The 23,190-nt window shown below is 48.3% G+C and overlaps 1 protein-coding gene across 1 annotated transcript; it reads right to left on the bottom strand.

Moving 5' to 3' along the window:
• Window positions 1–17,175: 17,175 nt before the first annotated feature.
• Window positions 17,176–22,983, bottom strand: HEBP1 (heme binding protein 1). The gene is made up of 4 exons (XM_027453345.3): window positions 22,819–22,983; window positions 22,544–22,682; window positions 21,032–21,212; window positions 17,176–19,714 (listed from the first exon to the last, which is right to left on the bottom strand). Exons 1-4 carry the CDS (start codon window positions 22,894–22,896, stop codon window positions 19,543–19,545), a joined length of 570 nt encoding a protein of 189 aa, XP_027309146.1. The 5' UTR covers window positions 22,897–22,983; the 3' UTR covers window positions 17,176–19,542.
• Window positions 22,984–23,190: the final 207 nt, after the last annotated feature.

Genomic DNA, 23,190 nt, shown 5'->3' with positions numbered 1-23,190 from the left:
GCTCTAGCAATCCTGTCCTTGCTCACCCAGATTCTCTGTGGGATGGAGCTCATCTCTTCAGATAGAGAAATGTACCAGGAAGAGCCTGGCCTGGCCTATTTTCAGCAGGAATGCTGCAGGGCTGGAGTAGCAAGATCATCAGCTGGGCATGGGACCTGCTCTGCCCCAGATCAGCCCACGTGGCTGCCTGGGCCCCATGTCAGACAGGAGAACAGGAGGGAGCAAGAGCATCAGCCCTACATGTCCTGGCTCCTACCCACCTGCGAGCACATCACAGGTACTGGCAAGGTGCCCTTATCTAACCACTATCACTTTTGTGCCTGTTCCCAGCCCTGCTTGGCTCTCCTCCAGCAATCAGTGGAGGAGAGATACAGAAAGAGATTTAAAACAAACAAACAAACAAACATACAAAACATCATTTTTTTTTCCTCTTAGATCCATCAGCTAGGGACCATACATGATGAAGAAAAATAAAAGGCATGAAAACATCCACACATATTTACCGTGACATATTTTCTGATTTGCCCTCTATCATCAGCCTTCCCCCTAGCTCTGACTCCTGACCACGAGCACCACTGAGCCCCCCAGGGAGCCTGCTGTGCCCCGCAGACCCTCCCTGCCACCCCAGCCTGTGGGTGCCTGCAGACAAAACCCCTTCTCTGCAGCTGTCTGCAATACCCCGGTGGGATCCCATCCCATGCACCTCTGAGCTCTTCCTCCCATGTGTTTCTGTGGCATTAACACTGACATTTCCCAAGCAGCCAGGCTACAGAGGATGGGCACTCTTTGTCCCAGGAATGAGCAAACACGAGTGTGTGCACGTGTGTGCCTGCGCTTGTGCTGCGAGGACTGCACCCTGGCGATGAGCAATGAGCCTGCAGAGCTGAATCACTCTGCAGCCTGCATCTGGCAAATAGCTTTCCATGGAATTTCACATATAAATACACAGAGCTCTCCAGGTCTGTGTGTATGGTACACTGGTGTCTGACACAGCTATATATTTATTTAGTACTTTGTATGTGGAATATTTAATTAATAAAAACCTGAACAACCTCACTACAAGATATCGGTGTTTTTCCTCGGTGACACAGTTCCTCTAATGGCAGGTGGGGTGAGAGGTTGACAGCAGCAGCTCTCCATGGCTTGGTGTGGACCACCTGGGAGATTACATTTGGGGGCCAAATAGAAAAGAGTTGCTGGCTTCTTCGGAGCCGTCGCTATGGACCAGAGATCAGCTGCCTGAGGGTGCAGAAGAGGGTTAGGACTTCTCCATGCTACTTCTCCTGAATACAGAGAGCTGATTCAATGATACAAGTGCACAAGAAATGAAGAAATTTAAACCCAAGCCACAACAAGCAAATGAAGGAGGAAGGATGTGATCTTTTCATCGCAGCATTTGCTTGTGTCTGCTGGGTCTATACTCCTGTATTCATTTGCTTGCATCTTGCTGGGTACATCAGGGGTAGGAAATAGTTGTGTAGGTATTTATTTAATTCAGTTTGTAAAAACACATCTTTCTGATGTTCTGAACCCATGTAACATTTTTATTTGAAAGCAGAAACAATATAAAAACAAAATAATAATAATAATAGTTAAAATCATCTCCTGCTGGCATGAGGCTGTAATCTCCCAGTTTAGAGACTTTCTCTACCGTTAGCTTTTCCATGGTATGTCAGGCTCCCACATATCCCTCCTCTACTTCTCTCCCCTCTAACCTACCCAGTTCCACAAGAATGGGAGAAAAAACTCGGGGATACTGATATAATATCAGTAAGCAGATTGGGAAGGGGGTAGGTGAAACCATGACACAAATTATTGACTTGTAAGCTGAAGGTAAGTGGGATGTGCTTGAAGCAAGAGCAAACTTTCAAGGAATGGTCTTTTTAAGCTAGTGTGGTGACACTGATGGCTTAAACGTAGCTAGAGGGTGTTCCAGGAAGAGCCCAAAATGTGGTAAACAGAGATAGAGCCATCCCCTGCTTCAGTGAGGCCTGCGAAGGAATAGGCTAACAGGAGAAATAAGAGCTGAGTCCCTCACTCCAGGTTTCTGAGGCCCTTGGGTGTTTCTGTGAAACTCAATTTCTTCCCAAATACAAGGGTTTTACTGGGGCCTGGCTACCCCTGGGATACAGAGGTATGTTTTCTTTTACAGTGTTGGCTTTTAAAACTCCTCCAACTCCCAGCCATGGGAGTGAAGTGCCACTGGTGGGTGAGGGCAAGGTAACACTGCCTCCAAAACTGCTCCACTGCTGGCACTGTGAGCGTGGGGAGAACTTGATGCCATCTGAGTAAGAGAAATCAAGTCAAGAGATGTGTGTTGCACCTCCGTGAATCCCAGGCACAAATCAACTCCTTCACCGACTGGCACAGACCGAAAGGTGCCTTCCAAATGCACCTGGTCCCAGAGGCAGCACAACGAGAAGGGATGAGGTATATCATACACACTTCCATTGATGCAGGGGACAACATTTTTTGTGATTAATTGATTGTTACTGTGCACGCTGCTCCACACAGAGTGAAATTCTCTTCCCTTTCCCCCTCTTCCTCCCCCCCAATGGATTTACAGTACCTTTCAGTCTTTTTTTTTTCTTTTTTTTTTTTTAAAAAACACTGTATAATGAGACAAATATTCATGTGCACAGAGATATCTTGCAGTTCGATATTGAGGTATCTTTGGGTGAGGGCTGATTTAGTTGCCAAACTAAACACCAGCCTTGGTGGCACTGGGAGCTGTCTGGGAAGGCGGGATGGTGCTGCCATGCAGGAGGCACAACGGGCAGCCCAGGGCTCCATAAACCTCAGGAGAGGATTTTGGGGAAAGCAGCAGTTTCCTCTTTCCTTGCAAATGAGCAGAGGACAGCACAGCAACCTGAGCCAGCCAACCCAGACGGATACTTAGTCACACACACGTGCCCTAGGGAAATCCTGAACTGGTAGGGCAGGATAGGCCAGACCTGGAAGGAACAAGTGAGTGGAGGAGGCTCCAGCTGCTTTATTTTGTTGGCATCTGCAGGTCAGGGTGTCACAGGAGGGAATGGCAGCACCACTGCTGGGGTGCAGGACCTTGCCAGGGCTGTCAGGCTCCACTGGCCTGGGCAGGGGGTGCCATAAAACCTTGGGGTACAGCACAGGGCCAGCAGGGCCAGGACCTGGCATGAGGAAAGACCTCACTCCTTCACCTCCCCAGTGCTCCCTGGCTTGCCACAAGCAACAGCTAGCTCCCTCCTTCAGGTGTCCCTTGTGCTGCCACCCGCTCCCCTCCCTGTTTCAGTATGGGACACTCAGGGGTGTCACCAGGTGACTCAGGCTGTGCATGACTCACGGGGGCCGGAGGGGGGCTGACTGGGCAAAGTTCTCTTCAGTCAGCTCTGATCCACGGGGAGCCAAATCCCGGGGACACGCCTTGGTTGTGGCAACTGTTGGCCCAAGAGTGGTGGTGCTCCTCTGCCAGAGGTGACAGAGGAGCAGGGGAGTGTCTGGTCCCCAGTGACATGCACAATCCCCAGGGAATTGCTGGTTTTGCAATGCCTGAAAGAAAAACATGAGCTCTGAAAGCTGGCAGTGTGTGGGTCACGCACTGGATGCCTCCTGTTTTGTTCTGCCCCAAGCTCCCTTCACAGCACCATCTCACACGCTAGCAGGGAGGTGGTGGCTCTGAGGCTCTTCCTCATTCCCAGCTCTTCTCTGCATCTGAGCAGACATTTCTCTGATGGGATCAGATGGGATCTCTGGAGGGGTCCAGTCCAGCTTCTGCCTTTATCAGGGCTTACTTCAGAGCTAGCCCAGGGTGTCAGGGCCTTGTCTAAGTAAGCTCTGAATATCTATAAGGATGGAGACTTGATCACTCATTGGGGCTTTTTTTCCTTGTTTCTAAACATAATTTCACTTGTTGCAGCTTGTATCTGTCACCCCTTGTCCTTTCACTGTGAACCTCTAAGAAAAGTCTGGTTCCATCTTCTCTATAGCCCCCATCTGCTAAATAGCCAGCAGCAGCAGGATGCCCCTTTGCCTTTTTTCTCTGAGGCTGAGCAGCTCCCTCAGTCTCTCCTCCTGGTGATGGCTCCAGCCAGCCCCCGATACCTCAGTGGTCCCCCTGCAAGACTTACTCAGCTTGATCAATCTTTCTGCTGCAGTGAGAGGCCAAAACTGAGCACAGTACTACAGGTACATCCCCACAAGTGCTATGTGAAGGGGAAGAACCAATTCCCTCACCCTGCTGACTTCACCGTTACTCATGCAGCCTGGTATGTGCTCAGCCTACACTGAGTGCACGATGCTGGGCAATGCCTTCTTCAGATTAATTTTCCCCAGAACCAGTTAATCCCTTTGCCCTGGAGGAACTTGTGTGGCTATAAATAGGAGTGATGATGCAGTCCTGAGGTTTCATCTCTAAGGCACGTGTACAGGAGCCAAAAACAGCAACCAAGGCTATTCGTGAACCAAGGGCTGCAGGCAGCTCTCCCAGTGGGCAGCCCCACAGAAGGAAGCCCAACAGCCCCTGCTGATACTTTCCAGCTTCCTGGGGGCTCTGTAGGCAGAGCAGAGGTGCCCTCAGCCTCAACAAGCACAGCCCTTGGGTACCAGCTGGTCAGCGTCACTGCCCAGGCTGGGGTTGGTGAGATGCTGGTGACCAGCTGCCGTCCTTGGATCTGTGCCCTCCCTCTGTCACACAACAATGGGAACTCTCCCCTGGGGAGAGGGAGGTCCCTGCCCCGCTCCAGGAGCCCTGGTTCCCCATATGGACCTGGCACTGGTCCTGTCCATTTTCCCCACTTGCGGCACACTCAGCCTTCTGTACCAAGCTGCATCCTACATGGGATCTTCGCCCTCCCTTAAAGTCAACATGCTGTGTCTCCTGGCCAACCTTTTGAGGGAAAGTGGTGTTTGCTTTGCCTTCACTATGGTGACAAGTGGAACACCACACTTGCTACAAGGAGCACTGTTTTCTGCTAAAGTTTTTTTCTGAAGTGCAGGCAGGAGCTGCAATTTGGGTTGGCCAGGCTGGCCTTGTGTGGAGGGGCTGAGTGCCTTCCTGCCATCATCTGGGGCTCCACCTGGCTGAGGAGTTTCTCCCATTAAACCAGCAACAGGTGTATTTGAGGAGAAAGCAAAGGCTGTGGCTTACAAAACGGGCATCTTGTTCTCTAATGGAATATTCAGGAGTCCAAAAAAGAACACCCTGTCTCCAACACACAGCGGTGTCTGCTGTTTCCTTCATCTCACCACCTGCCTGCCCAGGCAGAGCCCACCGCAGCTCCTGCCCCTGCCTGACCTTGGTGCTTTGGGGTGCTCGGGGGCAGGATGCTCTCAGCGCCCACCGGGTCCCGCGGGCGGCCGCTGGGTGGCGCCGGTGCTCCGCGGAGCGCGGCGCAGCCCCGGGGGGTGGGGGGACACGGGGCTGGGGGGAGGGGGTCTGCCTCCGGGAGGACATAGCAGAGCCCACACGCTGGAGTCCTGCTTGAAAAATAAAATAAAATAAAATAAAATAAAATAAAATAAAATAAAATAAAATAAAATAAAATATAAAATAAAATAAAATAAAATAAAATAAAATAAAATAAAATAAAATAAAATAAAATAAAATAAAATATAAAATAAAATAAAATAAAATAAAATAAAATAAAATATCACAGTCTTTCTTTGAGCTTCAATAAAATTTGCAATTTTGCTCCCATGAAATGATTTCATTTCTTTGACTCAGCATGTTCCAGCAAGAAAAACAAAATATATCCATCCTAAAAGGGAAGCTTTTCCATTGCGCCGTTCAGCTTGTTTTACACAGCAATACAAAAAGCTTCTCTGAGCTCATTTTATTTTGGGCACGGTTTGGTCTGATTTCAACCAGCCTCTTCCTAACTGCCTGCACTGCAGCTGCCAGGGAGAAACGGCTGCCTGGGGAGCCTCCTGCCCAGCTCTGGTGAGGTGTGTGTGGGCAAGGGGGCACTGTCATTCCCCACAGCCTAGGGCACAAACTCATGGTGCTTCAGGAGGCCACAGGAGACAGACAGCCACTAGGACAGAGCAGCGAGTGTATGTGAGGGCACGCTGCCTGCAAGCTGGGTGTCCGGGCAGGTTATGGCTCACAGCTCCTCTCCCCGTGCCATGCAGCCTCTCAGATGGAGGCTGCCAAATTCTGCCTGGGCGGGTCAGCCAGAGAGGAGGTCTCCAGCAGCAGAGCTGGTGACAGATGGCAGCAATGCATACAGGACAGCTTTGTTACACAGAGAGGCAGCAGGTGGATAACATTGCAAGGTGCTGTTTGTAGATAACACAAGCTGTCCAAGTCACTTCTCCCCCTGCCCCGCAGCCACCATCACCACTATATGGCAAGGATGTGCTCTGGTTCCCCTTGCTATGTCCAATCTTCTGGGTGCCAGATGGCAAATGCTTTCTGTCAGATGACACCTTGGCAGAGTCAGGATTAAATGCCCAACTTTTAAATGCAGGTCACCTCAAAAGAAGATGTAGTGACTTCTGCAAGGATGTTTGTGCTGGTTCAAAGGGGAAAGGGTAGAAAAGTCTATCAACCCATATTTCTGGCTCTCTTAGTGGTCTAGGGAGAAGAGGAAAGCATGCAAATTTTCCAGCATGACAGATCTACCTGGGAGTTTCTGGCAGCATGGTAAGCTATTGGTTTGTGAGAAGAGTCTGGTGGGCCAAGGTATGCTCAGCCATATGAGACTGCATCCGTTTCAGAGTAGAGTCTCAAGCTGCATCAAAAGAAGTTTTTCTGCTGTCACTGTGCACAGGAAAAAAAAAAAAAAAAAAAAAAAAAAGAGCAAATCTGGGCTGAAAAGCAGCTCTAACCACTATCTGGAAGTTTCCTTGAGATGGCCTTGCCACTCCTTGCACATCCTCTGCTGCACAGCACAGAGCGGGGAAAGGCCAGCTCCACATCTGGGCCTGCCTTGGCAGCCCCAGCCCCAGAATCTGTTTGTACCTGGCATGTAGAAGACACATGACTTTAATATAAACAAGCATCTGTTAGGCTTCTAGTGTGCTTCCAATCTGGGTCACACAGCTTTGGGCCCAAGAGATGGATCTGAAAGGCAAGATTTTGGCCGGAAAAGGTAGGGTCTGTTGGGGAAGAGCCACAGCCAGGACTGGGGGCATGCTTCGATCGCTGAGCCCCTTGCAGCTGCACCACAGCCAAGCTTGGTGTGTGCTCCCTGTAAGAAAAGCACAGCATCTCCCCTTCCCTCTGAGACCCTCCAGGAGCCTGCACAACCCACAGGGAGGGCGAACTGCAGCAGCTGAGCACATCGCACAGCCTGCCCCACATCACACATGGAGGAGCCTGACTCTGGGGTGGTGGTGGGGAGCATCTCCTCCTGCTTGTATTGCATGGACAGCGGGTTCTGTGAGGCACGGGTGGCTGCTAGGCTGCTGGAAGGACTGCGGGTTCTTCCCGTGCTACGCCAAATGACCTCGGGTCTGCTGCTCTCCTGCCACCCTGCTCCTGCTGTGCTTTGGTGTGTTCCCTGGAAATCAGGTGAAACCTGGCCCATGCGAGGACCTGAAACCTGGAACCACCTCCGTTTTGGTGCTCCTGCTCTGCCACCTGCTGGAGCCGGGCAAGGGCATCTCCAGCCAGCACGGCCACACACCCCATATCTGCTGAGCTACCCAGGCAGGACACATGACGATGGATCACGAAACATTTTGTAACCAATTCAGATGATTAGAGTGAGTTCAAGCAAGATCAGCGCTTTGCATCTTGTGGCCACTACGTTTTTCATCCAACAGTAGTCCTAAAGATTTACCAGCATGTCTGGCCCTTGTTCTAGTTACAAGTGATTTTTTTTCCAAATCCTGGAGACAAGACGGGTGGGACTGAGGAAGGGCCTCTCTGCGAGTTTCATTATGCACCTTGTCTTTTTTTGAATAACATTTGCTGTTATTGTCTGGTGGCAAATTCTAAAAGTGGAAGTAAATTTCCCTACATTGAACAAATGTGTAAATGCTAAAAGAAACTATATGCTCCCTTACAGGAACCCAAAGAGATGAAATGCGTGGTAGCATCTCTCCTGATTTCTCTTTCACAGTGCACTCTTCAACTGTAATCAGCTTTTGTGGCTTGCTCCATCTCCAGCCGTGCATACAAATGCTCATACTGAAATTAATAGAAGCATCATGATGTATTTGAAGTGAGAAACTGGGACAAAAAGTTAAATACTTGATGTTAAAATCACTGACAAAAGTTTCTTTGGCTTTAGCTCTCATGTTAGAGGCATCTGGGTATGTAGGGCTGGAAAGAATCATTTTTATGGGTATATGTGTCTTAGCAACATCCTAGGAAATAAATATGCATGTATGTTGTTAAAATTTTATACAGGGAGTTTGGAAATGCATCCTCACGGCCTCCCTCTTAGCAAAGATGTGCTTTTGTCTTTAACCCCATGGCTTCAACCCCTGTTCTGCCCCGGGGAATAAGGAACTGCTTGTGATTGATGGGATCATTGTAATACATGTGGACAAGGCACTGGGCTTGAGTTTGTACTGGTGACATCAGATTTGGCATTTAGTAAAGCTCCTGTTGTGTGTTTGGTGTGTCCATTGAATTGCCAAAGCTCCTGCATGAGACCTTCCACGTGCTTATCCTTCTGGCATGCCCTTGTGATGGGGAAATGCTGTTTGCTCTGCTCAGGGCACGACGTGAGGGGCAGATTGTCACCGTGCCTAGGTGGCTGTTCGCCCTCACACCCAGGGTGCTGTCTGACACTCGGAGAAGAGACTCAAACCCAGGCTGCTCTGGGCACAGACTCAGGGCACGGAGCCCTCTTTCCTCTCACGCAGTGGAGGTGGTGTGTGGGGAAAAGTGTGTGCCTGCAGTCCCTGCCTCAGTTCAGGGGTGGCTGCAGGGGAGCCAGGAGCTGATCCACGCCAGCTCCTGCAGCCACACATCCTCCCATGCACGCACCAGTGGCTCCTTACATGCAGAGAACCGAATCACTTCTTGCATGATCAGCCTCACTGTTAAAACAGCCCCAGACAAGCTCTTGCTGGTTTGCAGGGCAGAGGGCTGGTCGGAGTAGGACAGCTCTTTTCTGAGGCAGCAGCCTTACTCAGGAGGGGTACCACCATCACATGGATCAGTGGGATTTAAGCTTCCCTCCTGAAGCAGGACGCTCTTTCAGCTGGCACTGAGCACTTGCTTGAGTGGGAATCTCCACATGAAGAAATGAGGAAAGCCAAGATACCTGTGCACTCTCACGGCATGAAGTAAGGAGGGCAGGCCAGGGGCCACTGGCACTGACTGGCCCAAGCACAGAAACTGGGCTCAGCCCATGCTAGCAGCTGGACTCCAGGCTCCCAGTGGACGATCTGCCCTGGTCCTGACAATTTGCCCTGTACTGTCCTGATGAAGCAAGCCCAGGTTTCCCAAAACAAGCTGCACGCCTGCCACTTCTGCTATGTAAAATCACCCAGCAGCAGCAGCTTGCTGCAGGGATTTCGTAAGAGGGAGGAAGTCACGGGTCAGAGGCACTTGGTCAAGGGTGTCTCTGGCTGCAGCTCTGCCTGGGAGAAGCTCCTGCCCCTTGTCTCGTGAGCTGGATCATCTCTGCGATCACAAGCAGAGAGCAGGGGAGGAGGAGGGGGGTGGCAGTACCTCCAAGCCTGTCTCCATGGGCAGAACAGAAGCACCTCCTTGCACACAGGTCATGCAGTCCCCCGTTGCGCCGTGACCTCCTACTTCTCCTCCAGCTGTTATCCCAGCCAAGGGGAGGAGAAGGCCAGGAGCAGGATGTGCTCCTGTCACCTTGTGCTGACAGTGAGTGTTCACCCTGCAGCTTTCTCTGAGCATCTGTAGCACTGATTTTCCTGCCTCAGCTCTGTCCAGCTCTGCAGGTGAATTCCCCAAAGTGCTGTGAACTAACTGCACTTCCTAAAGGTCTGAAGAATGGGGACATTATTTACTTTAGGCTGGTGATGGGCATCAAATGGTGTGAAAGGAATGTATTCCTCAGCTCCGTCACTATCTGGGACCAAAATAACAGATAAAAGAAGAAAATCAGTGGGAGTTATCATTATATGGAGTTGCCATGGAAATAGCATGAGAGAACTTGGAGGAGAGCTAGCACACCATGTCTCCAGGAGGGCATAAATCCCCTGCTAGCCTCACGCCTTTTTATCACATTAGCAGGCAATATTTCTTGATTTAGCAAGAGGTGGGAAAACATCAAAGCGCTGTTCTGACATTTTTGTCTATTCCATGATTCCTCTGACCAAGACCTTCCTGACCCTTCAAGAAGCAGAAATGTGAACCCCAGTGCTATTGGAAAGTTGTCCTAGCAACCACTTGATAATTTCAGTAAAATGGTAAGAGGGATGTCATTTTCCCCAGAAAATATTTATTGAATTTTGTGGATTCATCTGAAAATCCTTTTTTTTTTGAAATGTGGAATTCTAAGATTTTATTTTTTTTTTTCAAAGAAAAACATCACATTTCATTAGAAGTGCTTTTTAGTGGTGATTTCTAAAGAAAAGCATTACAATTTAAATTACTTCCAAGTTTAGCAAAGCTGCCGTCTTGTGCAGCTGCACTGTTCTGGGGACCCATTTTATTCTCCTCTCTCAGTCACTGCAACTTGCTTTTAAACTGCCCTATCCCCCCCTGGTCAGCACAGCATAACTGCACCCATTCAGGCACTGTATCAGGAGACGCCACAACCACAAACACCACTCTGAGGCACAGTGTCCTGGGGGGGTGAAACTCCCAGTGTGTGCGCCCTGCTCCCCACCCTGCAGCTCCCCTATGGCCTGAAGGTCCCTATGGCCATCTGGCATGGAGCTGGAGGAGGGAGACTGCAGGTATGTGCCTCCTGCTTCTTGCAGGCTCTGAAAGGCTGCAGAGGAGACTGATTACCAACAGGGGACAACTGCCCGATGCTCCTCAGCAACACCGATGCCAACCCCACAGGCAGAGGTTGTCCCACTGGTGACAGCTGTGGCTATCTCTCCCAGAGTAAACCGCCACTTAGATACTGGCATCAGGCTGCTTATGATACATGTAGATAAATCTTTCATATCTATACAGATATGAGAGAGTGAACGAATGAAGCACTATGGCTCCAGTGTTCCAGTATTTTTTCCCCTGGAAGTCTTCTTCCCCACTCCCAACTCCTTCTCCTCCCTATGGCTTTGGCCACTATGTGATGTGACCACCTCTAGAGATAAGAAGGATCCTCAGCAGGGCTCTGAGATAGATGGCAGGAAGGAAAGCCTGAGGCAGGGCAGCAGGGAAGCCTCTACACTTGCATCTGCTGCCTTTCAGCAAAGCCAACAAGTTGGAAAGAAAAGATGCTGAGCAGCCTCCAAGGAGTCAGACTTGTACCTCTCCTCACCTTCTTCACCCACCAGCACCAGTGCTTTGTCCCTACATCAGTGCTGCACAGGCAGTGAGACGAATGACCTGGATCAGGAAGGAGAGCAATGATAGAGGAAGCTGAAGAGCACCATCCCAAATGCTCCTTTAAGAGCCAGTTCAAGCTATATCCCAGCTACTGACCCCAATTCTGGCTCAGAGACCCATTTCAGCAACTGAATTTCCATCACATCTGTGACTTCACTTGCAAAATCTGGGACACCAAGATATTTTTTTTTCCTAAAACTGTCCTAAAGAAAGAAAGAAGGGGCAGGGAGAAGGAAAGGTCACTTTTGTCATCTGCATTTCTAAGACAAAATTGTTGAAGTTATCTAAGGTGTTACAAGCAACTGAAATTTTTCCCTAGAACAAAAGTTGTGGGCTAAGTTCTTGTTGATTGTTTTGTCTGTTTGCTCAGCATCAATTTAAGATAAAATTACACACATAATTTTATAAATGCTATTTATAAGACTGTGAATACATATTATGCATATTTTGTGACAAAATGGATCCATTTTTACCCCTCTGAAATGACAACTCCCCAGCATTGAATAATTCCAGAGGGGCTATTTTTACGGCACTTGGTGTTACATTTGTTGCTGAGTAGCAGCTCTCTGTCTATAGCCATGGGAATAGACATCATTTTTAGCTCGTCATAATTCTGGTGCTGGATTTGTTCCAGAAGAGTTTGTCATAACAGTAGGCTGTGCATTGGCTATTTATGATAAATGGATTTGTTGATTGCAGGATTTTGGAAAGTGATTGTGTTTGCCTCCACACCAGGGCTGTCTGGAGAGACCCCATTCCTCCCCGTTCCTGCATCTCCCAGGACAAGCAGCTGCAGTCTCAAGGAGACCCTCTGGTGGGTGGCAGCTGCCCACCTCCTTGGTGTGCCTGGTTGCATCTTGCAGCTTTCAGTAATTTGAAAGCAGCTGCTTCCACTTTTCCTTCAGGATTATTATTTTCAGATATTTCTTTCCAGGGAAAGGAAAAACATCCAGAGCATTTTCAAATGCTATTGCCTTACCATCAGGAGCAGGAGTAACTTGAAAGGTGGAATAAAAATCCCTGTTTGTGTCTATGCAATTTTTGCAACGTTCTGTGCATTCTGGGCTTCCATTCAAAATAAACAAAATTTTAAAAGCCAAAACTTAAATCATATACAACAGAAAATATATATATATATATATATATATATATATATATATATATATATAAAAGCTTGTATTTTTCTCCTTTGTTGTTTTCCAGAGACAGCACCATTGCAATGCATATAAATGAACCCACACCTCTGGTTAAAAAAACAACTCTGTGGAGAGCTGTCTTCAGCCAGATGACTCCCCGGGTTCAAGATCTGGGCTTCATTCCTGGATCCAGACAGATCTCAGACACAGCTCCTGTGCAACTGTTAAAAAGCTGAAACCACCTGCACCTAGAGAGGGCCACAAAGAGTGAAGTGGGAAACAGGGCACTGCCTAACCTGAAGTTAAGGTTTGGAGGTAGAGGATTACACACAGTCAGAGCAAAAAATACACCTGGGAGGAACACAACCACCCCTGGGTGCTCCATATGCTTGAAACCATAACTGCATTTTCCAGTTACATAGGCCTGCTTCCCCATTAACACCCCTAAATCCACAGGATGTCCCTCATCGTTTTGAAATCAGCTGGTTGGGTTCCCAGCTGCAGGGTGTTTCAGGCCAGGTTCCCAACACACAGTATCTCATAAAATCATGGTTGCTGCTTTCCCCTCCCTGGGGCAGGAAGAGCAGGGCTCTCCACGAAGGCGTGTACCAAAGTCTTGCACAAAACAGATGGCAACACAGCAGGAGTGGAGTTGTTTTGGGGATTTCCAGGGAGATCTTTGTTCCCTGGAACAAAGGGAGGAGACTGGCCTATCCAAGGCAGGGTGTGCTGCACCCATCACAGCATAAACCCTGTCTGGAGGGGGTAGGCACACAAGTTATGGGGCACCCGAAGAGCTACGTCCATCCAGCCCAGCCTTACACCACCTTTCCCCTGAGACAGCACAATCCTTGCTCTCCTACATCTTCACAGGATTTTTGCTCCTCCGGGGTTTCCCATGCACAGGTACCAGTGTGCAGGTAGAGGCAAGGTAATGGAGAATGAAAAATGTTGATTTACATGAACTCAATTACCCCATATAAACACCAGTGCAGTGCAATCCTAACTGCCATCCTCTTTTGAGTACCCTTGCTAAATAATACTACAGTTCATGGAAGACATTTCAATGAGCCAGCACATGATGATTTGGAAAGATGTTCCCTTGCAAAGATGACTCATAAAGAGAATTGAGAAACTCTGCAGTCAGTGATTAAACAGCTAGAAAGATCTGCCAGCAGAAATGTGTGTCCAAAATTGTCACGCCGTACACTACCTTTTATTTCAGTACTTCGCTTTGGGTAAAAGGTTTCATTTGTCTCATTTGTTTGAGTATGATGCATGTCAAATTTCAGATCCTCTCCTCTCGTACTAAGAGCAACATTTAATTCTGTTAGTCTTGTACTTCATCGGTCGTGTGGGAAGGTGACTGAACTCTTTGTCTAATAGCAGAAGACACTGCAATTGGTTCTTCAGACGCCAATTAAGAAAGGCCTTAAATTAAACATTAGGGATATTAAAAAAGAAAGAAAAAAAAAAAAAAAAAAAAAGACTGGTGGCTTGGAAAGCTCTGGAAAAATACTCAAGAGAGAATAGTTGCCATGGCAATGTTTCTCTGTTTTCCCTTGGGATAACAGAAGTATGTACGGATGGCACCTCCCCACCACGCACCTCATGCAGACCAAGCAACCCCCCCCCAGTGCTCCAGGCACGGACGAGGCTCAAACCCACTGAGCTTCCAGGTTCAACACAGACAGGGTGGTACAGCTGCCCACGTAGAGTGGGACTGTGCTTTAGTGTCTCAACACAGGCAGCCCCGGTGTCAGGTCACACTGCCAGTGCCACACTGCACTTCCAACACCACCGTGACACCTGAGCCATGATGCAGGTCAGGGCACTGCAGCACATGGCCAAGGAACTGCTTTTCTGTACCTCTCACTCTTGGGTCTTGATCACACAGAGTCAGTGGGGTTGGTGAGGGGTTTGCAGCCTAAGATGTCCAGATGCATCAGCTCATAGGACCCTGAAGTAGAAGGGCCACTGCATTTTTAAGTCCAGACTGCAGGCCAGGCTGCAGGGGACGTAAAACAGGAGGCACTGGCCTGAATCACATGCTCGGTGCATGCCACTGAGTTGACCCACATGCATGAGAATCTAAGTCCTCAAGGATGCTGAAGTACTTAAATACCAGTGGTATCATTCAAGATGTTGTTTCTGGGATGTTCCACTTCCATTTGTACTTTTGAAAAATCACCACCTAAAATTCAGGTTCCTGAACTCAAATATCTGGATAGCATGAAAGATACGCCTGAAGCTAACCCAGGACCTAGAGCCAGACTATCAGCCAGACTCTGCACTCAGCCTCAGAAGAGTGTGCCTCCTTCCACCCCGTTCACTCAAGTTTCTCCCCATAGAAACTGAGGTGTGGACAGAAACGAGGGGTAGGGGAGCAGCATGCACCCAACTCTCACCTGGGTGTGGACTCAGACAAACGCTGCGCTAGAAATCAAGCAGCATTTGCACTGACCCATATTTTGCAGTGGCTCCCGCAGAAGACTAGGAAAAAGGCATAGCCAAAACCTGTCTTGTGCAACAAGAGAGAAAACTCAGAGAAAAGCAGAGAGATTATGAATGAGCTGACAAAACCAGCCTGCTGCTGGCATAGGCACCGAGCAGAGACAGAGCAGCTAGACTGGAAGTGTTTCATCCATTACTGTCAGAGAAGTCACTTTTATCACTGATCCTGCTCCCATAAATCAAGTTGCCAAGCAATTTTATAGAGACGTTATACATCCAAAGCTCCTTATGGTCCTGTTAAAAGAGATGCATTTCTTTTTTAGCTCGGTGTGGCTGAAATGCTGTCAGAGAAGAGAGCCACTGCTCAGAGTGCTATTATAAAAGAGGTAGTATTGTAATTACAGCAAGAGGGATAATGCGAGCCAGGAGCCACCATCTTCTTCCCTTGTCCCGTTGCCTTTGGGCAGCCTCGCAAAGCTGAGAATTTGCTACCGCAAGCACAATAGCTGCTCATGCACCCTTTGCCATGGTGATTGATGAAAATGGAGGAATAATGATGTTACTTCTCCATTCATCATAAATCAACCGTCCCCTCAAAGTGGCTAGGGAATTGTAAGCCTGCCCAGATTTATATGGACAACTTAACCAATTAGCTCTTTTATCAAGGCTGTCGTCTTCTTAATGCAGTGTTAGATATATTTAGGCATGTGCCTACAAAAGAAAGTATCTCTTTCTGAAGCTAACAAAGCTCTGATCCTAGCAGACTTAAAGCCTTGGTCTGCAAATGTTTGCCCTGTGGCTGTGTTTGCATTGGCAAGTTCTGTGACAGCAGAAGCTGACTAATAGCTGCAAACGTTGGGTCTGGAGGCCCCTACTTGTACATGACCTATATAGGTGAACAAATCCATGCAGTTATACACATACACACACAGACATGTTTATCAATATATATGTTTTGGAGGTTCAGGAGAGATTGAGCCTGCCCATGCACAGCTGTCCTGACCCGTGGCTGTCCCCATTGCCGTCACAGCACTGCTCCATGCCACGCAGGGCTCTGCTCACACACCTCACCCACACACCAGGCCCCCATTTACCACCCCTCGTTTGGGAGGGAGGGCAGGAGAGCACTCTTGAGCATGGGACTGAGCGCTGGCACCACTGACAAGGAGAAGCATTACAGCTATCAGCTAATTATCAGCACCATCTCTACTGTTTATAGCAAGCAAAGATAACCCCCAGCCTGACCTCCCCTGCCTGCATACCCCCCCAGGAAGCAGCACTGGCTGCTGCAGGGTTGCCCCTGGCTGATAGTTGCAGGAGAAAGGCACAGGCAGAGTTGTGGCCCTCGCTGTGCTCACCTCCAGCACCAAGCAACCCCCCCATTGCACTGAAGCGCTGGAGCAAGCCTTCTGATTTCCCCCTCCCTGTACTCATACATCCATGTTGGTCTTGGGTCAAAAATCCAGAGTGTACCTCTGGCTTGGTTACGCTCCTGGCCCCAGCAAAATGCGGTTACCAGACCACCCCTAACACCAACGGAGCATCCACCCAGTGATGGAGACACATCCAAAGGCTGGCTGGCCCTGCTGCCCAGAGCAGAGAGCCAACCTGCTGGAAACCCTCAGCCAGACGATTTCTGCCCTTCCACATGCAAGGAGCTCCTTGCCAAAGGATGGAAGGATGCCACCAACAGTAAGCTTGCCCAAAATGTAACTGCACAAAAGCACAGGAAAAAGTCTATCTGGGTCTACTACACACAGAAACAAAATGCCCCGAGCCACACTGTGCTAGAGACCAGGGGAATATCTATAGAAGGAGTATCAGTACAGAGTTGCATTGATCCTGTATTCTGCCTTAAGTTTCGTCTACTGTCCATCACTGAAAGCTGACTGGACTTTCATGTGACAGTATGTCTAACATTTCTGAATAGAAGTGCATATTGAAAAGCAGAGTCATGAATATTTGCCTGAACACTATGAACCCCAGCCCTGGGAACATAGAAGCGAAGACACAGTTTTCCTCAGGTGAGTTCTCAAAGTTTCTATATTAACACAAATAAATCAGTGAAAGCCTTTCGGTGGCTGAAACCAATGGAAAGAAAAAAAAAAAAAAAAGAGATTATTCCATCAGCTCCCACTTCATACAGTCAGATAACGCAAGGCCACACCAAGATACCCAACACAGAAATTTATTGGAAAAAGCTTTATGACTACATACAGATACTGTGACATGATTAGTAGCCCAAACTGGCAACCTAGAGTCTTCCAAATCAACAACTCCCACTGAGCTCACAAAGTCAATAATCAGCACAAAAATTGTAATTCACAGTATTATTATATTTATGTAAAACTCTAAAAATGCAGACAGAACACAGGCATCTTTGCTTGTATAGAAAAGGCAATTCAATCTGCATAAGCTTTTGATATCAGGAACACTGTTTGTTGAACTTTACCCTGTTTACTGCATGTAAAAGGCCAGGGGCAGGACTGCAGAGGCAGAGCCTACAGACCTGGCTACTCTCATACTGGGTAAGACATGCTTGCTCGCTGTTCAGAAGGTGTATGCATGTTACGAAAAAAAACCAGCTTCCTTCCATACTGTGCTGTTGAGATGCGTAGCTCTGTTCATACCAGGTTTATTACTGGTCTTCCTAACATCTGAGATTTCACAGGAGAAATTAAAAAAAAAAGTCAGGATTTTGATCATTGCAGTGCATTCATTGTCAGTACCCAGAAAGATTTGTATCCAGTCAGTCTATATCTGACTTCCAAAATCAACTCAGGAATGCATAAACTAAGCAGCAGTACAGCCCTCCACTCCTTACCTGTGCAGGTAAAAATAATATGTGACATGAACAGGTCCCTTTTGCATTGGGGATGGCCTTAGAAGGGCCTTTGCTCCTTTAAGGAGCCTTCATAACCTGCCACATCCTTGATTTCCTTTTGATTTCTCTTACACTGTGCTGCAATCACTAAGAATGGTGAAAAGCTTTCCATTTGATATTTATTTTTTAAATTAACTGCTCATCTGCTTTTTACCCATCCTGACTTAACAGTTCTTGCACACAAGGAACTGAAACTCTGTCGTGAGGTCCACAGCAAAGTTCCTATATGGCTCAGCAAAAGAGAAAAGAAAAAAAATCAGAACTTCAGGTTTTCTCCTGTTACTGCTAAGATTTGTTCTCAAAAAGAAGGCACAGGTCAAAGAGCTCAACTGGTCAGAACCCAGGACTCCATCAGAACAATCTTTCAGCTCTAGGAGGAAAATGGCTTTTGGAAAGCACCTGAACTTTGAGGCACTTTAGCATCAGAGGAGTGCATCTCTTTCAGTGGAGTTAAGGAATTATACAAGTACCCACTGTATCACAGTGTGTGTGAGTGTGTCCCCATTATAGGCATTTTGCTTCCTGCCTGGCAAAGAGCTGACAGCTAAAATGCTGGTTTGATGCCTGTCAATTAAACACCGACAGTGTTCCTAAAACAAGACCCACCCTTACTATTGTACTTGAAGTTTCAGAAAGGCTACTTATTATTTGGTGTAAATCCCAGCTTTCAAGAACCTGACTGTCCTCTTTCTTTAAAGACAGCTGCTCAGAGAAGCCTTTCTGAAACTCACAACATTTAAGGAGAGGTTTTATAAAGATCTGCACCCACAGGAGTTCCACTAGATGCTCACCATTCTTCAGATGCACCCTTAGATTGCAAATAATAGGTACCCACTTTTTTCACAGTTTCCATTTTTCTAATTCAAATAGATTACCATCTGCATTTCAAATTTGGTCCTTGTGTAGGCTAGTTTTAAAGAAACATTACACACAAGTAATAGGAAGGTGATGAAATGGTCTTGGGGTCTCTGTCACATTGTCTAGCTGCTGGTTGAGATCAGGACAAACCAGAACTCAAAATGTCCCACTTTAGACAGAAGGGAGAGCTGAAAACAGTATTTTCCCTCAAATAACTTTTCTTGGTCAGATGACAGAAATGTTGCTTTCCTGCACACACTGGAAAATGTAAAGGATGCCTATTTTCACTGCATTGTTTTGGTAGCAATGTTCATGTCCCTTTACACCGCCTTTCAAATGGCACAGATAAAAGCAGAATCTTACAGCTGCAGCAAGCTCAAGAAGATAAAAAAGTCCCTGTATGCACTCTCATCATGTTCCCCTGCCTGCCTCAGGTAAGACTAATAGTCTGCCAGCACTTGGACGTGACTCCTGTCAGGCACCAGTCTTGGTAATTAAGTACTTCAGCTGTCTCAGCATTGAGCTCTGGGAGCACGAGGGAGATAAAAGCAAGCTGCTGAGAGATCATGAGAGTCCATGTGGTTGAGGACTTAGTCTCGAAGGAAGGAGCACGATCATCAGGGGGGGTATGCAGTGTTCTTCTAAAATGGTTAGTCCTTAAAAGGGCAATGCACAGGTATGGAGGGAGGAGATTCTGTTTTTCTGCCTCTGTCAAATTGTTAATTTATTTTGAAGAGAAGAGGGACATGGTATGGGGAGGCTATTAGTGCAAGGCAGTACCAACAGGATCCAGATGCTCACTCTTTCACAAACCAGACCTCATTGCGTCGTCCATAAGGCTTCATTGGGGGGTCATAACCATTGCAGAAGTAGAAATCCTTGCGGTACGTAGCTTCACTTCCCAGCGCAGACTTCAGCTTGGCAGCATAGTTCACATAGTCCACCTCTTTGGCATAGCCACCAAACTGCCTGCAAAGAAGCCAAACATGGAGAAGTGCTGAGCAGCACTGGAATAGCACAGCACAAAAGAGAAGGAGAACAATGCACAGCTAGAATATATTTAGCCTCTCGTTTTGATCCAGGTCCCGCCAGCATGCACTTGCGCAGGCACCGTTCGTTGAGAACCAGCACACTGCGTCTGCAACAGATCAATAGTCTCAAAGGTCACACAGCCAGGGTACTGACAGCCACTGACAGACCCCAAACGGACCCATGTATATCAGTCATCAGAATGGCCCTGCCCTTCAAATGAATGCCATATCAGAGGAACAGCTCCCCAGAGAGCAAGGTTATCTCCAAGTCTGCTCAGCCTGCAGTCCTTCCACCAATGCTGTCAACAGCCATGTTCACTGGGGTGTGAACAACCGTCTGCTGGAAGCAAGATCATGAAGGGAAGCCAAACTCTAGCTAGCCCAAAGAAAAAGGGAGGCGGGGAACAGAAACGTTAGCAATTACAGCCTACAATGCTATTTTAAAGGGGTGGGCTGGAACTGGTCTGTTTTATGTTTATCTCCCACAAACAGAAACTGTTTCCACATCAGCCTGCACCTAGCAGCCCTGCTTTAGGGCCAAGGTTTGAGACAAAACAGCCTGTTGCTGCAGAAGCAGCCCACACCCACTGCAAAGGCCAGGCAGCAGTCACAGGCATGGGAGGAACCAGCAGCCCAGGACAGTTCAGTCAGCCAAAATAGCTCAAGCAAAGAGGCAGGGGAACATCCAAGGGGTTAAAAATGGGGTAAAGAGTTTATCGCTGCTGTGATGCTGGCTTGAGTCCAGCTTAAGTCAGTCAATAGCCAAAGCCATTCAAAGGTGATTTGAAGCAATGCAATGGCCACTTGTCTCCATGATGGGTTCTGACATTTGGGCTTCAGCTGACTCCTATAATTTGATGTGAACCACACCAAGGGACATCCTTGATGACTAAGAACCATCTTGATCCCAGAAAATGGGGAAAACAATGGTTTTCAGAGATTAGGAATGACTCAGTCCCTTCATATTCACCCTCCCTGGCTCTTCACCTCCTCAGGTGAAACAAAAAGCCTTTCAGGGCTAACCCCTGCGCTTGTTTTACCAGTTAAAAAAAATCAATATTCCAAATCTGTGCACCATGAATCATGACAAGAAATGACATAAAGCACCTGCCTTCACAGTCTAGAAAGATCCCACCATCTCCTACCACACACACACCCTGTCCTTCACGTCACCAAATAAAAAACACCACTGTCCTTCAGAGCACCCCAGAGACCTGAGCACATGGGACTGGGAATCCCAGGATGTGTTCCTTACGTGGAATAAATGGTCAAGGCTTGTCTCTCTTCAATTTTAATGCTTTCATCGCTAGGACAAGGAGGACTGGCTTGAAACTGGTTTGGGATTCTCAGATAGACCTTCACTTTTTGCTGTAAGGATCCATCTTCAGCAGGAAAGGCAGTGATGGAGACTGGAGCAGTCATGCCCATTCCAACCCCTGAAAGAGACACACACAAATTACTACAGAAGCCTAGGTTCTCAGGAACTCAAAGCGTTAACAGGGGATTCATAAACGCTAATTTTGCTTTAGGAAGGCTCCTCACCATGATCTCCTTGCACAGTCAGTTGAAAGAGTGGGATACTCTGAGGCATGCAGAACAGCCTTCAGGCTTTTGCTTGAGCCAAACCTCTCTTCATACTGACTACACAGGGAGCCTGGGAAGTAAGGGCCCCAGGTGATTTTCTGGATGTTTTTTTCATGATTGGTTTTGTTTTTGTGGCTCTCAACTATATAGCTCATGCCACACTCTCTTCTGACAAATCACCTCTAATACAACAGGACCTACAGTTCTTGTGCAGTGGCACATTTATATACGAGTATTTAAATACACAAGTATTTAAATCATTATCATCTATACTTAGTATTGGCTGTAGCCAATACTGGGTGATAGAAGCTTTCTCCCAAACCCTTCCAAATGCTTCCACAGGTCCTACGAGTTCCAGTGCCCCAAAACTCAGAGCTTGTGTGGCTTTCAACAGGACTGTGCATACTGCCCCCAAGTCCGGGAACAACACACCTCTTTTCTGCTCATTACTTCCCAGAGGTACATGGCATGCAAGAACATTTTTCTTCCCTGTCCTTTCAGCAGTAATGAACCTATAGCTTTCTGGTGGGGACATGCCTTCACTGTAATCAGCAAGGAGTTCTTGATAGGCACACAATGGACTGAAATCATGACATCTTTCTCACTTATTTGTACACTTTGATACCCTACCCGTCTCAGTGCCATGCTGCAGAAGGTACCCTTCTACAGCAGCAGTGATCACCTTTCTGAAACTGTAGGGCTGTAAATGCCCTTTTCTTCTCTATCCACCTCCTATTCCCATGTAGACTATATAACTCCCTCTACCACATGTCTGAGAAGGGTATGAGATGCCTCAGATCTACTCCGTGGTCTTCTCAGCCTGTTACGGATGATTATTGATGCACATACTTCAGTAAGTTGAGAACTAGAGGCAATCACCTGGAAGCACCATTATAAAACACTGTGAAGTACCATTAAAAAGCACGCTCATTGTTCATTATCCTTTCATGAATAAAAATAACCAGGCTACGCAATAAAAATTCAAGGTCATGAAAGTTATTTCCCTGCCTACAAGGGCAGGCTTTCCGGGCGTGATCACAGAACCGAAGCGCCCCAGTTACCCCGGATTTCATCAGCTACCGTGCACCCCGAGAGCCGTGACAGCTCCACGTGTGCCTGTCCCTGCACTATCCCGGCTGCAAGGCGGCACATTCCTGCTTGAGCACGCCGCCCGGCCTCTCACCCTTGTCGTTGCTTCCTCCGACGTACTTGAGGAGCTTCAGCACCCCTTCCTTCGAAGCCTCGTCGAAGGGCTTGCCCTCCACCTCCACGGCGGCGAACCGCCCGCCTTCGCACTCCCTCTCCTCGTAGCTGAGCTGCTCCTGAGGGAAGGCGCAGGGTCAGGAGCCGGGGAGGAGGAAAAGGAAGGCGAAGGGGCAGGAGGCGGGGGGCAGCCTCCCTCCGCGCTGCCTCCCCTCCCGGGGGACCCCCGCGCCACCCAGCCGGGCCGCCCCCTACCTTCTCCCCCCTCCTCAGCACGCGGTGGGGCCATGTCTCCACCGTGCTCAGCAGGGAGTTCTTGATCATGCCCAGCATGTCGCCCACACCGCCCGCTCCCCTCGCAGTGCCCCGCAGCGCAGCGCAGCACGGCCGGCAGGGAGCGGCCGCGGGCCGCGGCGGGGCGGAGCGGGACGGGGCGGGGAGAGGAGGGGAAACGCTCGGGGAAAGGGGTTAAACGGGGCCCAGGGGCTGCCAGAAGTGTGGGGGAGTACGTGGACAGGCTGGGGGGGAGGGCTCAGCTCTCCCGGAGCTGCAAAAACTCTGCGTTTGTTGTAATTTTTGTTGTCAGTTTTTGCTTTCCGACACCCGGCTCGAGCTACGCGGGTGAAG

The sequence above is a fragment of the Anas platyrhynchos genome, chromosome 1, assembly GCF_047663525.1.
Source record: "Anas platyrhynchos isolate ZD024472 breed Pekin duck chromosome 1, IASCAAS_PekinDuck_T2T, whole genome shotgun sequence".
Taxonomy (NCBI): domain Eukaryota; kingdom Metazoa; phylum Chordata; class Aves; order Anseriformes; family Anatidae; genus Anas; species Anas platyrhynchos.
The sequence above is the reverse complement of the archived record's forward strand: the minus strand, read 5'-3'. Positions and strand labels throughout refer to the sequence as shown.